The sequence below is a fragment of the Nyctibius grandis genome, chromosome 6 (genome assembly GCF_013368605.1).
Source record: "Nyctibius grandis isolate bNycGra1 chromosome 6, bNycGra1.pri, whole genome shotgun sequence".
NCBI lineage: Eukaryota > Metazoa > Chordata > Aves > Nyctibiiformes > Nyctibiidae > Nyctibius > Nyctibius grandis.
Genome location: NC_090663.1, coordinates 26949693 through 26963358, shown reverse-complemented (window position 1 = coordinate 26963358; position 13666 = coordinate 26949693). Strand labels below are relative to the sequence as shown.

The 13666-nt window shown below is 37.0% G+C and overlaps 1 protein-coding gene across 5 annotated transcripts in view; it reads right to left on the bottom strand.

Moving 5' to 3' along the window:
• Positions 1-496: 496 nt before the first annotated feature.
• Positions 497-13666, bottom strand: part of FAM114A1 (family with sequence similarity 114 member A1) — a 34474-nt gene continuing 21304 nt past the window's right edge. For 2 of the 5 annotated variants that reach the window (XM_068403720.1, XM_068403718.1), the window contains exons 8-13: positions 10395-10480; positions 9071-9235; positions 7685-7824; positions 6324-6396; positions 2617-2670; positions 497-1038 (exon numbers count right to left, since the gene is read on the bottom strand). In XM_068403720.1, the coding sequence (XP_068259821.1) occupies positions 937-1038; positions 2617-2670; positions 6324-6396; positions 7685-7824; positions 9071-9235; positions 10395-10480 (620 nt within the window). In that variant the 3' untranslated portion in view covers positions 497-936. Of the gene's footprint in view, positions 1039-2616; positions 2671-6323; positions 6397-7684; positions 7825-9070; positions 9236-10394; positions 10481-13249; positions 13256-13666 lie in introns of all 5 variants that reach the window. The other 3 variants (XM_068403722.1, XM_068403721.1, XM_068403723.1) reach the window with 3 other exon arrangements.

Genomic DNA, 13666 nt, shown 5'->3' with positions numbered 1-13666 from the left:
AATACGCATGCGCAACCAGGAGGAGTTAAAGGCGGAGACTATGGAAATGATTTCTCGGAACTCATTATAATAAAGACCACCTTTTCGCGGAAAAGTTATGCATATGTATAAGAATTCATGGAATATGTAACATTTTACTACATAAATACAGAATGATTTCTCAAGGGAGGCGCGCACGGTTTTTGGAGGGACTACCTCCTCGTGCCGCCCAGCTGCAATAAAGGTGTGCCTGCTTCTTAATGCTACATTGGTGTTAAGAGGTTTTATTCCCGATTTCGGTGACAGTTAGAATTAAGAAAAAGACATAAATGAATATAAAATTATGGGTCAGCAAATATAGGGCTTTACCTGTACTCTTAACTGTCTCAGAAAATTTATTTTCAGTAAAATTCTGTATGTAAGTGGTACAGATTATTATGTTGTTATTATTTGCTACTGTAAATAATATTTAACAAGCAGAACGCTATGATAATTTGTTCATGTTGGCCAAAATTAAATACTGAAACCAACTTTTGAAATATAAATTTTTAACTGACAGTTAGGATGCAAACAATGGAAACGGTCATTTGGGCTGAAATGTTTTAAAAAACTTTACATTCTGATTTGCTTCATATATCATCTACAACTGAAAGGGTCAACATTTAGAATCCGTATTTAAGTCAATGCTAATATCAATAAACTTCAGTTTAAATTAATGCAAAGGATATACTCTAATGGAAAAGAAATTACTCCCTTTACTAGCTAACTCTAAAGTCTAACAATCTGAAAGAGCTTCAAAATATTGTTCAACATTGTATGTGCAAAACTGTGTTTAGTGTCTTCAAAGGACTCTAAGTGGCCAGACATCTCTCATACCACCTCTTCTAACTGCACACATCGGAGACGTTAGTTCTGTGGTTTCTGTTAAGGCCTGTAGTGACAACTGCTGGGAAACTGTCACTCTTGTGCTTTCAAACAACTGGTCTGGATATGTGAAATTTGCAGAACTGGAAGCAATAGCTGGAAAGCATCCCGAATATAAGTAGTACTGTTGCAGCCCTAATGGGGAGAGAAAACATGTTGTTCATCAGTATAGCCGTCACGTATTTAAGGAATTACATTGTACTTCTAAAATAAACTTTTTTTTTACATCTGCATCATGCTATATTAGCATATGTATTCACACAAGATTTTAGAATCTGTAGATAACAAAAATGATAAATTACAACAGTTTACAGCTAATAAGCGTAGCCTGAATCACTGTCTAAAACTCTGATTTCACCTCAGTTTGAACTCTTGGAGAGTTTTGTTTGTAATGTGAACAGAATAAAATGCCACAGTGTTCAGAAGTAGATTTAACTTTTTAAATACAAATCAGCTAGTCTCTCCATCGACAGAACTAATTTTGAAGTTGCTGTAGGTGGAAGAAGTGTCACTGAAATTAACAGTTTGCATTATTATAATGGCTTTAACACATAGTACTATTTTGGGAATTTCTAATAGTGAACAGTATAGCAGCTTGAAATACTCCCTGAACCTAGGCTGTACTAATACATATTTGTATACAAATATGGGATTTAAGAGTTACAAAACGTCGTGTTCCACAATTGTGGACACTCCCAGATTTTGCAAATCCTGGAGCATAGAAAGATACACCAGCTGCAACAGCAGTTTTATCCTATAACAAAAGGAACCACATAGTAATCTTTACTACAGCTCTAGTCAACTTTCCATGATTTTCCTTAAAGGTATTGTTAATTCAGTGCAAAATTGCTTACTGTAAAACAACCTCTTCCTCATTTTCAAGGGATCACAGCTACTGGATACAGAATGACAATTTGTAGTTGCTACTATATGTTTATTTGCATTTAAAGAGAAGTGTAATCTAATTAGCAGAGTTCAAAGAACTCGTCCTGCAGATAGTACACATTTTAGTACTCTACAAGCATTTTACTCCCTCTTGACCTCTTCTCAGTAAAACTGAGGCACATTTTACTCACTGTACTTTTCTGATGAAAAATAGCTCATGGTGTCTAATAGAAGAAGTCACTCATAGATCATGATGTCTAATAAATCACTCATGAACATTTTGGTGATGTCTGACACATGGTTATCTATGCACTGAGCAAGCCTGCTGCTAGGCTGTGAATCTTTGCAGAAATCTAAATGTCTGTGGATGGAAAAACACTGTAGCGTACCTGCAACTCAAATTTTAAAGAAAAGCATAGTCTGAAACTATCTGTGAAGATGAAATACTTCACAAGATTTGACGTAGGGAACAGAACAGTAAGAACAGACTTATCCCAAGCAACTTATGAATAAGTTAAAAAGGGCCAAACAGCACACTGCAAATTGTCTGCTGTGCTCTGACCAATACAGCAGCAGAATTTAAGAGCTGGCCAGTCTCACTTCAGTCATACAGTTCTTAAGAATCCTCAGTAAACACAATATTACTACTATAATATTTGTGGGAGAGGCTGAACACAAAAACGAGAGGTTTATGAGCTGGCACTGAACTGCCAGAACGATAGTGTCATTACTTTTTATATAGTTCTTTCTTCAGACATAAATGTGACTGTTTCATTTCAAAATAATTTTGCTAGAATATTTCATAATGTGAAAAAAGTGAAGGCTTACCTCTAATAGCACACTGTCAATGATGGGGTTAAGAACCTCTGCCTTCATATTGCTCTGTAAACCGGAAAATAGAATTAAATGTCAGGACAAGAAATACATTTAACAGCAATACATTGATATCAGAGAAGTGGTTTTATGAATTCTATAAAGGTCTTGCTTCACCTTGATTCTTATTCAGACTGTTTATCACAGTATTCCTGATAACTGTGTCTACCTTTCATACACACTTCAGTAGACCCTACGTATTTCTGTCACTGAGTACAATGAACTAAGACGGGCCCAGGGTTTTACTTTTTCATTAATTCATGTACGACAGAGCTTCAAGTTGCCTGGTTTCCTATGGATATGAGATTTATGTGATGACATTGTCTGTCCATCTGTCTGTCAGCGCCCTTTTCATCTCCCCTTAAATGTTAACCGCTTGCTGATTTCAAGGAAACAAGAAGGAGAAATACACGTCAGAAAGATAATGAAGTTCTTAGAAGTTTCATGAAAATCTGCGGTTAGATGAGAATGAAAGGCCTAGATTATAGAAGGATAAACAGGTGAAACAGAAGGATATAGAAGGAAAACCAGGTGAAACACAGATCCCCAAACTGGAGGCAGTATACGTTGAGCTGGACAATGCAGGCTGGCCAGTAAATATAGCTCAGCACACAGAGCATTTTTCTCAGCCACCAGATAGGAATAAAAATGGGTACAATAAATAGTGACATTACTAGAGGCTACAGAAATCAAATCCCTAGAAAACCAAGGTTCATCAACTCTTCTGCTTTTTAAAATGGCAAAAATTCTTTCCGTTCTTATTTCTCACTGCTCTTTGCATTGTGGTTTTTCAGAAGGATAGTAACCTCCATCAAGAGTTGCTTTCTTCCAATACCAAACAGTGGACTTTATTAGAATGATGGAAACACAATATTGATTAATTGTAAGTTAAACCTTGTAGCTTTCATAGTACTGATTTAAAGAAACATGAAACACCTTAATTTTAGTTTGGAGAAAGATGTCAGAACAAAAGGAAGACAGTTAGAGAAAAGAAGAGCAATTTCACTGTCAGTCACTAGAAAATCCATTACGAAGTGCACTGTTTAGCTGATTGTCAATAAACTGATAGAGAGCAGTTATCAATTAAATACTATTGATTGTATGAATCAACAAGTTAAAAGTTTGAAAGAAATCTTGTGTAGCAAGCAAAGCTATTATTTCTTATTTCTGCATTACTGCTCACTCAGAAGCATTGCCAACATTGTAGACAATGCGTATAGCCAGCACTACAACTAATGTCTGAATTATACGGATAGAACTATAGGGATGGCATTATGTTTGAAAAAAACCAGTATTTTCTGTTCTAAGCCATTTCTCAGTTTTCCATGAGTTAATGCGCTTTGCAGGTTAGTTGATGTGTTTGTGAACCTGGGTGCTGTTAAGGAAGAAGTTGAACCACTGAGACATGCAGGAAGATGTAGATTTTCAAGAGTCCTGTGTGACAGGTGCTCCTTACTTTCCTACTGATCATCACAGAATCACAGAATGTTAGGGATTGGAAGGGACCTCGAAAGATCATCTAGTCCAATCCCCCTGCTGGAGCAGGATTGCCTAGACCATATCACACAGGAATGCATCCAGACGGGTTTTGAATGTCTCCAGAGAAGGAGACTCCACAACCTCTCTGGGCAGCCTGTTCCAGTGTTCGGTCACCCTCACCGTAAAGAAGTTTTTCCTCGTATTTATGTGGAACCTCCTGTGTTCCAGCTTGTACCCATTGCCCCTTGTCCTGTCAAGGGATGTCACTGAGAAGAGCCTGGCTCCATCCTCATGACACTTGCCCTTTACATATTTAAAAACATTAATGAGGTCACCCCTCAGTCTCCTCTTCTCTAAGCTAAAGAGACCCAGCTCCCTCAGCCTCTCCTCATAAGGGAGATGTTCCACTCCCTTAATCATCTTCGTGGCTCTGCGCTGGACTCTCTCTAGCAGTTCCCTGTCCTTCTTGAACTGAGGGGCCCAGAACTGGACACAATATTCCAGATGCGGCCTCACCAGGGCACAGTAGAGGGGGAGGAGAACCTCTCTTGACCTGCTAACCACACCCCTTCTAATACACCCCAGGATGCCATTGGCCTTCTTGGCCACAAGGGCACACTGCTGGCTCATGGTCATCCTGCTGTCCACTAGGACCCCCAGGTTCCTTTCCCCTACACTGCTCTCCAACAGGTCTGTCCCCAACTTGTACTGGTACATGGGGTTGTTCTTGCCCAGATGCAGGACTCTACACTTGCCCTTGTTATATTTCATTAAATTTCTCCCCGCCCAACTCTCCAGCCTGTCTAGGTCCCTCTGAATGGCTGCGCAGCCTTCCCGTGTGTCAGCCACTCCTCCCAGTTTTGTGTCATCAGCAAACTTGCTGACAGTGCACTCTATCATGATGACAGTGCATCATGGTGAGCAGAAGGCCCACATCCTCCTCCAAAAGCTTACAGGGATGGGACAGCACATAAAGATCACCAGACTGCCATACTATAACTCTCTTCTAGAGAGTATTTTGGCAGTGGGAAGTGTCTTTGTGCTCAATTTCTTATGTGGCCACACTAACGTCCACAAAAATGATCTGGTCCTAAAAACTGAGTACAGAGTTGATAAGAACAAAACCTAGTGCAATGCTTATGAAAGCTTTAGTTTCCAATTTTCTGAGTTGGGCCAGCTTAATATTTCATGTGCAATTTATTTTTATATGTTTGTGCATGTATTTATTGCAAGTGTCACAGAAAGATATGCTAAAATACAATCCCCAAATGCAAAATAAGCAGTTTCTCCCAGAGTAATGGGAAGGAATGTAAATTATTCAGAATAAAAGCAACCCAGTAAATCATATTCTCTACAAATAACCCTGAAAAAACTTGCTCAGAGATGTGCTGGAAGAGCTCATGGCAGAACTGGGAAAATTTCCTTTGATGTACATTCACATTTTCATGGAGTAATCAGGAAAGACAGAGTTTGTTCTTCTGTGATGTTTACAGAACAATTTCAGCAACAGCACAATTTTGCCTCTGGATCCTGTTAGAATACTCAGATGTCAGTCATCTTTGAAACACCTTGAAAAGACGGGATACTATTTCTAGCAAAGATGTTCACAGATAAATGGATGCTCCTAAATAGAATATCTTGAGATACAAGACAGAGCGATTTTTTTTTTAAGATGGACGACCGAACAGATTTTCTAATCTCTTAAACCTTTTGAAAACAGAGTGGCCCTAGGCCAGGGGATTTAGCAAAGGCTAGGAAGACAGCTTGTGAAACCATCGTAAGGTACTGGAAGTGTTATCTGTTAATGACTTTTACACAAATGCATACAAAAGGGATAGGCTGAGTAGGAAAAGAAAATACAATCAAGTTGTGGGACTTCAATATGGGGTACTTTCAGTACGAGAAGATAAGAAGTATTGAGTGGTGATCAGGAAAAATGGGAAATGGTGTCTAGAAAGAGATTTTAGAAGGCAGGGGTCACACTGCAGTCTATCAAGGCTTATAAACTTTCTCTGCAACAGGGAATCTGCTGTAAAAATGCTCTGTGTTCTTGATCTGAGAAAAGAAGTGCCCTCTTTGCTGGTACCTCATGTAAAGCCACCGGACTCGGGTAATAATTTCTGTTTCAAGAAGTGAACTATGTTAAAAATGCCCAAATGCTACAGAAAATGCTGTTGTCTTACCCCAGCTGCTGTTAAAGAATCAGAAAACTTCTTTGATAAAGATGAAACTTCATTACACATGGCACTTGTTAAACTGGTTTAAAAAAAAAGAGAGACAAATATAAAAATACATCCTTGTCCTATCAATGGATAAAAACCCTGTGACTGTCCCAGACACAAACTTCATCTTAGAAGCCAAGAATGCTCTTAAGGCAGTTTTGCTTCTAGTAATTTTAAAAATATTTTGGGGTAGACTTTGTTCATGACACAGTTTTTATATTCCTCCACTGAAAAATCCATTGCTGACTACAGCAGCAAAATCGTGTCACGTTGGCTCAAACACTAGTCTTTTTTGATAGGGCAACGTTTCAATTTTTTAAACTCTCGACTTCTAGTTTAACTATTGTTTTTCTGATGATTGCAGCAACACAACTCCTAGAAATACTGTTGGAAATAAATCAAACTTTAATGAGAACAGTGGGAAGTTTCCTATCTAAGCAATAAAACATCTACTCTGTACTAGAAGAGGAAGTACCCTTGTGGTTAAAATACAAGAGAACAAGGAGGTCTAGTTCTATTCCTAGATCTTTCACTGTTTTGGTAAACATTCAGAAATGCATCACACAGAACCTCATCCTGCAAGGTGCACCACACCTTAGGTCTAACTCTGAAAAATACTTGTTCAAGTACTTTGTTTTAGACTGAAATGTTCCTATGGACTTTGCTATTGTTACTAGCATTCCTAAGGATAAACACTTGGTTAAATACTTTACTTACTTAGGACTCAAGTGCTTACAACATCTTAACGTCAAAACCCACTGAAATTAGTAGAATCGATTACTACAGAGATCTTGAGATCTGAATTTTGAGTCTCACTAGATAAACTGAACTCTTGAATTTATGTATGTTTTGGTGTGGTTTACTACAAAGTTACTGACAAATGTGGTCTTATTGTTTAGAACTACAGATCGATTTTTGTATATTTTTGGCAGATAAACACTAGATAATGAAACTTATTGGCAGATGATAAGACTGCATTATGCACTCCAAAAGCAAATTCTACATATGCTAGCACAGTATCTTTTGCAGAGAGAACAGGAAATGCAACCCAAGTGAGCATGTACATTCACTTGCTGGAGCAGAAACAACTTTCAGCCTGTGAATAGGTCATGTTTTTGTAAACATACATACGTTAGCCATGTCAAAAAATGACAGGTAGCCTCTGTAACTTGATTACGTAAGAAAATACAGCACCAGGACCTCTAAAGCCAATGTTGTTTCTTGATCCATGAACTTACTGTGTCTCAAGTGCCAAAAGCTGAACGAAACTTCGAGTTTTAAGCAAATGTCAAATGTTTATTCATGAAGTCCATAACACTCACTTTGTCAGTACTTTTGCTTGATCTTGAGCTGTTTTTTCTACTTCCTGCCCATGTAGAATTAATTCTGCTACTTTATGAAGCTGTTCAATACAACGAGCAGTTACCTCAGCCAGACTTTCAATGGACAGCATGTAGATTTCCTTAAATTAAAACCAGGGAAGAATATAATCAATAATAACAAGACTGATAAATATACATACAAAAGAATTTGAAACATAGGAGCCCTTCCCACCTCAATTGGAAATACCATCACATACATAGTGAAGTAATATCAGCCATAATGTCATCCTCACAAACAATACTGGAAAATGAAATACCCAGATTATAAAATACAGACCTTATACTCATCCTGAAAATTAGTAAGAACAAGTCTACCATCTATTTAGAAGGGAACTAGGTCTCAGATTTTCTAATGTAGCATTTTAAACCTAGTCCTAACAAATACAAAGATCTCTTAACTCTAGAATAAGTCATAATTACTTTCATATGGAGCCAAAGGTATTGAGTCATCCCTCAGATGAATCTCCAGAGTAGAAACGGATACTACTCCCAATAAAAAGTGGCTTTTATCAGCAATGATAAAAATTCTGCCTAGCTCTATGGCGTTACAGCCTTCACAAGCTAAAAAACACCACCTGGAAATCTGTAATCGCATAAAAATCTGTAACATGTACAGTGTAACTCTGTCTCCTTCTTCGGACCTTTTTTGTAAGGAAACATGACACATAATGTCTTTATTAGAATTCATTGAAAAAATCTTGACAAAGATACCAACCACATTTAATATTGCTATAACTTGGTGTAAAATACTCAATCACAATTAAACTTATCAACAAGAGGGGTTGTCTAAACGGACACAATACTTTTAGCCTTAAGAGCTATCTTTCATAAAGAGAACTAACACTGTGACTTACCTAAATAATATTTGTGTTTTGTCTGTTTGTGATTTAAACTGTTTAAGAGTCTAAATAAAGTCTGAGAATTTTTGCCATGTATTGTCACTGGGAGAAAGAGATGCCAAGGAATGCTGAGATATGACTTTCCATGTGCTATCAACACTACACCACAGAATCCCTCAGCTCACTGTATGTTGTATATAGACATGCATACACACAAAAACATATAAAAAAATAAAAACAATGCGACGGGCAGAGGACCTGCTACTTTGATATTTACATATGGGAACAGACTAACAGTAAAAATATTTATGTAAGTTAGTTTCCTATTGGGCCTACAGTGAATAGTTATATATTAATATTTCTTAATACTTCCACAAGTTTAAAAAATAAGGACAACATATAAAACCAACACACAAAGATAAAAAAGTAATCTTATCAAAGTATGACTATTTGCTTAATGAAACTTATCCTCCAAAACCTATTTTACCTCCACAGTTTTGTTTTTATCTGCTTCTGTTTTATCACTGTCAGTTTTATCTTCTTCAGTTTTTTCTTCACCAGGTTCTCCAGGTTTTTCTTTTAGTTTCTCTTCTATGACTGCTGGGGTGGAAAAACTGGCTTCTTCCAGCCATTCATGAGCTTTTTTCCTAGCCTGTCAAACAAAGAACCCAACCCCAAAGTTCAGTTCAAATAGGGAATATCAAATGATGTTCATGAACATTAATTAACAATACATTTAATTACTTCCTTTTTACATTCAGAAGTTTAAACATATCAAGCCTCTGTGTGGCACTTAGTTAGGCGTATATTTACGAAACCGTAGGGAGAAGCATTTCTGACTGCATAAAGATTGATCAGCCAGGGATAATTCCTCTACAGGTATGACATTCCTAACCAACACATAGAGCTGGCATTAATACCAAAGTTACTAATATTTCAGCTTTATGAGGTATCTTTCAAAGGAATTTACATAGAAATATATTTTTCCAAATAAAAAAATAAGAAGGTCGTATAAAAAACAGAAACAAAATGGTGAGGTAAGAGAGATGTACTAAATTCTTAAAGGAAAAATAGATAGAAAATCACTGTATCTTCAGCTGCCTTCCCAGGCATGAAAGTAGATCAAAGTGGAAAAGCCTTGAAGTTTTATACAACTTCAGACTACTCTTATGGTTAGTAGGAAATTTATGATGTCTCTTTTTCAACATGAAGTCAAACTAAAATATATTAAGACCTAAGCCTAAGCTAGTTATCTATAGTCTATCTATGTAGCTAGAGAGATAAACATTCATCTGAGCCTAAGATCAGCAGGTGAATCACCTTTAAAGGGGCCTGATAGTACAAATGTTACTAGTGTTGTGACTAGCTTATAGCCATCTAACTTTTAGATGATTGAAGCTAGATGAGATAAATCCAAGACTTCACTTCTAGCTAAGAAGGTCTGGAGAATTCCCTCAGAAGAATAAACATGATGAGCAAGAAAAATAATTCTGAACCTGACCTTCATTCCCAGTACGTAAGACCAAATCTGCTGTGCTCATGAACTCTGTTCTGCTGAGACATCCCTGGTTCAAGCGGATAGTAACATGGCCCATTGTGCTAGCTAGTCATTGCAACTGTATTGCCTTACTAATCTCACTTCTTCTATGAAAGCTTTTCTATATTTATCATTTTAGTCACACCCTCCTGTACTTTGCTTTCTGAACTGTCTGAACTGAGCTAGGTACTGCTCTGTGTCACATTTCAGAACAAAGCCCTCCCTCTTTGTCTTTGTCCAAGAAACAGAGGGCAGCTCACTAACAGGTGCTAACCTTATTCAGTTTGTCAGGAGTAGCAGCAACGTGCAATTCAAACAGCAGTTCAGTGAGCATGCTGACAAACTCTTCTCCCATATCTGCTGCAAGAAAACACAAGACAATTTTTGTTAGGATGTTATCACTATAATATTTTACACGATCAAATACACCCAGTCAAATAGTTTCCTCAAGCACTCCAGCACTTAACAAACAGTGACAGTGATACAAGAAAGGGGTGTGTGGGTATGTGTGTGTATATGGTCAAATAAACAAGAGAACAAGCAACAGAGATACCTGTACAACCAGATACGCTAGCTTGACACTTTGACTACTCTTCCCAGCCCATTCTAAATTCCACTAAGTTTCACAAAAATAGGTAAGAGGGGAAGAAGCTGCATGATCCCTAGTTATCTGACAAAAATACATGATCCACAAGATAACCAAAGAAGACATACTAACCTTTTATTTCAAACCAAGGAATAAAAACTGCAGCAGGGACAGATACAAATAAGTTTCAGAGGAAATATACTGGAAAATGTTCTCCATTGCTCTGTCTGCAAACCACAGCTAAGAGGTGTGTTTTCTTTCTATTTTAAGATTGAGCTTTGCTTAAATGAAGAATGTTTTCTGTTCTGCTTTGGAGTAATGAGCCTTAAAGAATCTGCACTTTTATTTCACAAGATTTATGAGCAAAGATAAATATCACTAGTATTCAAACTTCATCTTTATTATACATATTTCTTTGACTACTTGCAGTTGTCATATCTAACATGCTCTAAGTTCCTAAAAGTTGGTATTTTGGTTGGTTCTGTTCACCTACACTTACTGAGTTTGGAATCTTCATTAACATTTCCTCGTGGAATATACAAAATGCATTTTTTTTAGCCTGATGACACTAAAAGGTCAAAGTCCTCATACTGAGCCTGATAAAAGTCCAGCTACTTCAAAAATGAATTTCGTGTCTTGCTGTATTCCCACTTTTTTATTCATTTATTAAGTAGGGCCAGTTCTTCCATTTTTATGCAAATCTTCAGTACTGGGCGGAGGGCCATTAATCTCCAACGAGTCTGGGGATTTTGGTAGAACTGTTTATAGTCCACAGTATGTTGCAACATGTGGAAAGGTGGTGGAATCTGACACTCAAATTATACTCTTCTAGAGCAAAGGACATCTCATCCTTGCTTGTAAAGAGAGTGGTTATCTTTGGTGCTATAAAATGAATTAGTATTTAGCATGAAGAACTCTTCACCTGCAATGACCAAGAAACTGAGCTTTCCTCTTAATAGCAGAGGAAAATGTCAAGAAGATTGTATTCTGGCAGGCCAAAGCGATGAACAGAGTTCATTTCATTGCTGCCCTTATCAGTAAATTTTGGCAACAGGATTTTCAGGTTTTTGCAATACAGCACCTCTGGGATACACTGAATTCACTTGTTCTTAAAACAATGCCAAATTGTTTTATAAACTGCAGCATGTTGAAAACTGATAAGCAGTTCACTGGATCAATGCAAAATTACCAAAATTGTTGATAACTGGCATATTCAATTAAATACTTACTTTGGTTAGTGTCATCCTTAATCTCACATATAAAATTTTTGGTGTTAATGGCTTTCAAAATGTACGTAAAGCTACTTTTTCAGATACTCGCCTCTCATGATTTCATAAACAACTGAAAGGAAAAGAAGCTGCAGTGAAAAATACATGAAAGGGTTGCATAATCAAAGCGAGAGGAAACATCAGAGAGATGGGTATGCATTTGGCTTTCTCCTACTTATGTCAGAAAATATATTTTCCTTTTCTTTCTTTTCATATTGATTTTGCACCTATCTGACTGTTAAGCAAAGACACAAAACAACTACGATTCCAGTTTCAAGGTTGCCAAGATCAAAGCCTAGCCCCAATCCTTTCCCAAAACAGTCCTCCAAAGATCACTGCAGTAATTTCTCCTCGTGTAGCACTGAAAGTGTTTACGGTAGAAACTAAAAGCAGCACCAACATCTCCGAATGAGGTCCTGAGAGTCTAGAATAAGAAGGGATCCTGAGACTTCACATAAAACCAATGCCCACCCTTTTCAAACACTTGAATGCAAAGTACTGGTTCTCCTCCCAGCTAGCCTTTTTTTTTGCTGAATATATATAGCACTGACAAATGACACCATATAAATAACATGACTTTGATGATGAGAAAGTGGTAACAGATTAGCAGTAAGTGGTAATTAACTTGTTTTCAAATACTGCTCAGTGGCTAGGTAAGATTTAACACTTTCAAACAGCATTAGTTAATCTCCGTTTTTTGTAGGGGGGTGGCTTCCTTACAGAAAGGAAAAAAACACGAGTTTTATTGAGCTAGGAAGCACAAATTAAAATCCTACTGAAGGCAAGTTAGTTGTAGTTTTGAACTGTTTAGCAAGCAGGATTAAACTCAAAAATTCCTCCACAGAATCTAACATAGCCTGCTACCTCTTGCTAGATTAGCTAGCTTAAGTAAAAATACATAATTCTGTATAAAAAATACACTATTAAAAGAGCATATGGCTTACTGACTTGATTTTATAAGTGTAAAACCTATTAATGTGCTTAACAGGATTTTAATTGTATTAACTAGCTTGAACTAAGAACACAAACTAGAATGAAGCCTTCTCTTCACAGCAAGACATGAGTTGCGTTTAATCCTGATGAGACAAACTGTTGTTAAACTTTACTGTCTTTTATCTAGGCTGGATGAAAAATGATGTTTACAAATTTTGGTAACATTAAACACAGACCATTTTCTTAGTGTAAATATTAATTATACCACGGAAATATGCTTAAGGTCCCCACAAGTCATTTCAGGTAAACAATTCCAGTTTAAAAAAAAACCAAACAAACAACTCAAACCTAGACCCTAAAAGAACAAGTGTGCTCCCAGAAGGATACATATCAATGCCCCCCAGAAAGCTAAACTGATCTGTAAAATATGACCAGAATACTAAGCATAGTCAATAGCGAGTCACTGGAATCCAACTTAAATTATGTAAAGACTGGCAAACTGAAGTACCAATGAAACATTAAACTGTTCAATAGAACTGTGCTTCATGAGGGGAAATGGGCATGCAAATCACATACAACATTACCTGGAAAGGTGCTGGATATTGTTTTTATGTAAAAATGGTAGACAATTGTTATGTAAAGGCCTATTACTAGAATTCTTTGTTTTACAAGGTTTTATGCATTTGCTGCATAAATGCACTTAATAAAAACACTTAAGATCCTGTACATTAAGAAACTCAAGAAAAGGTCTGTTTTCCC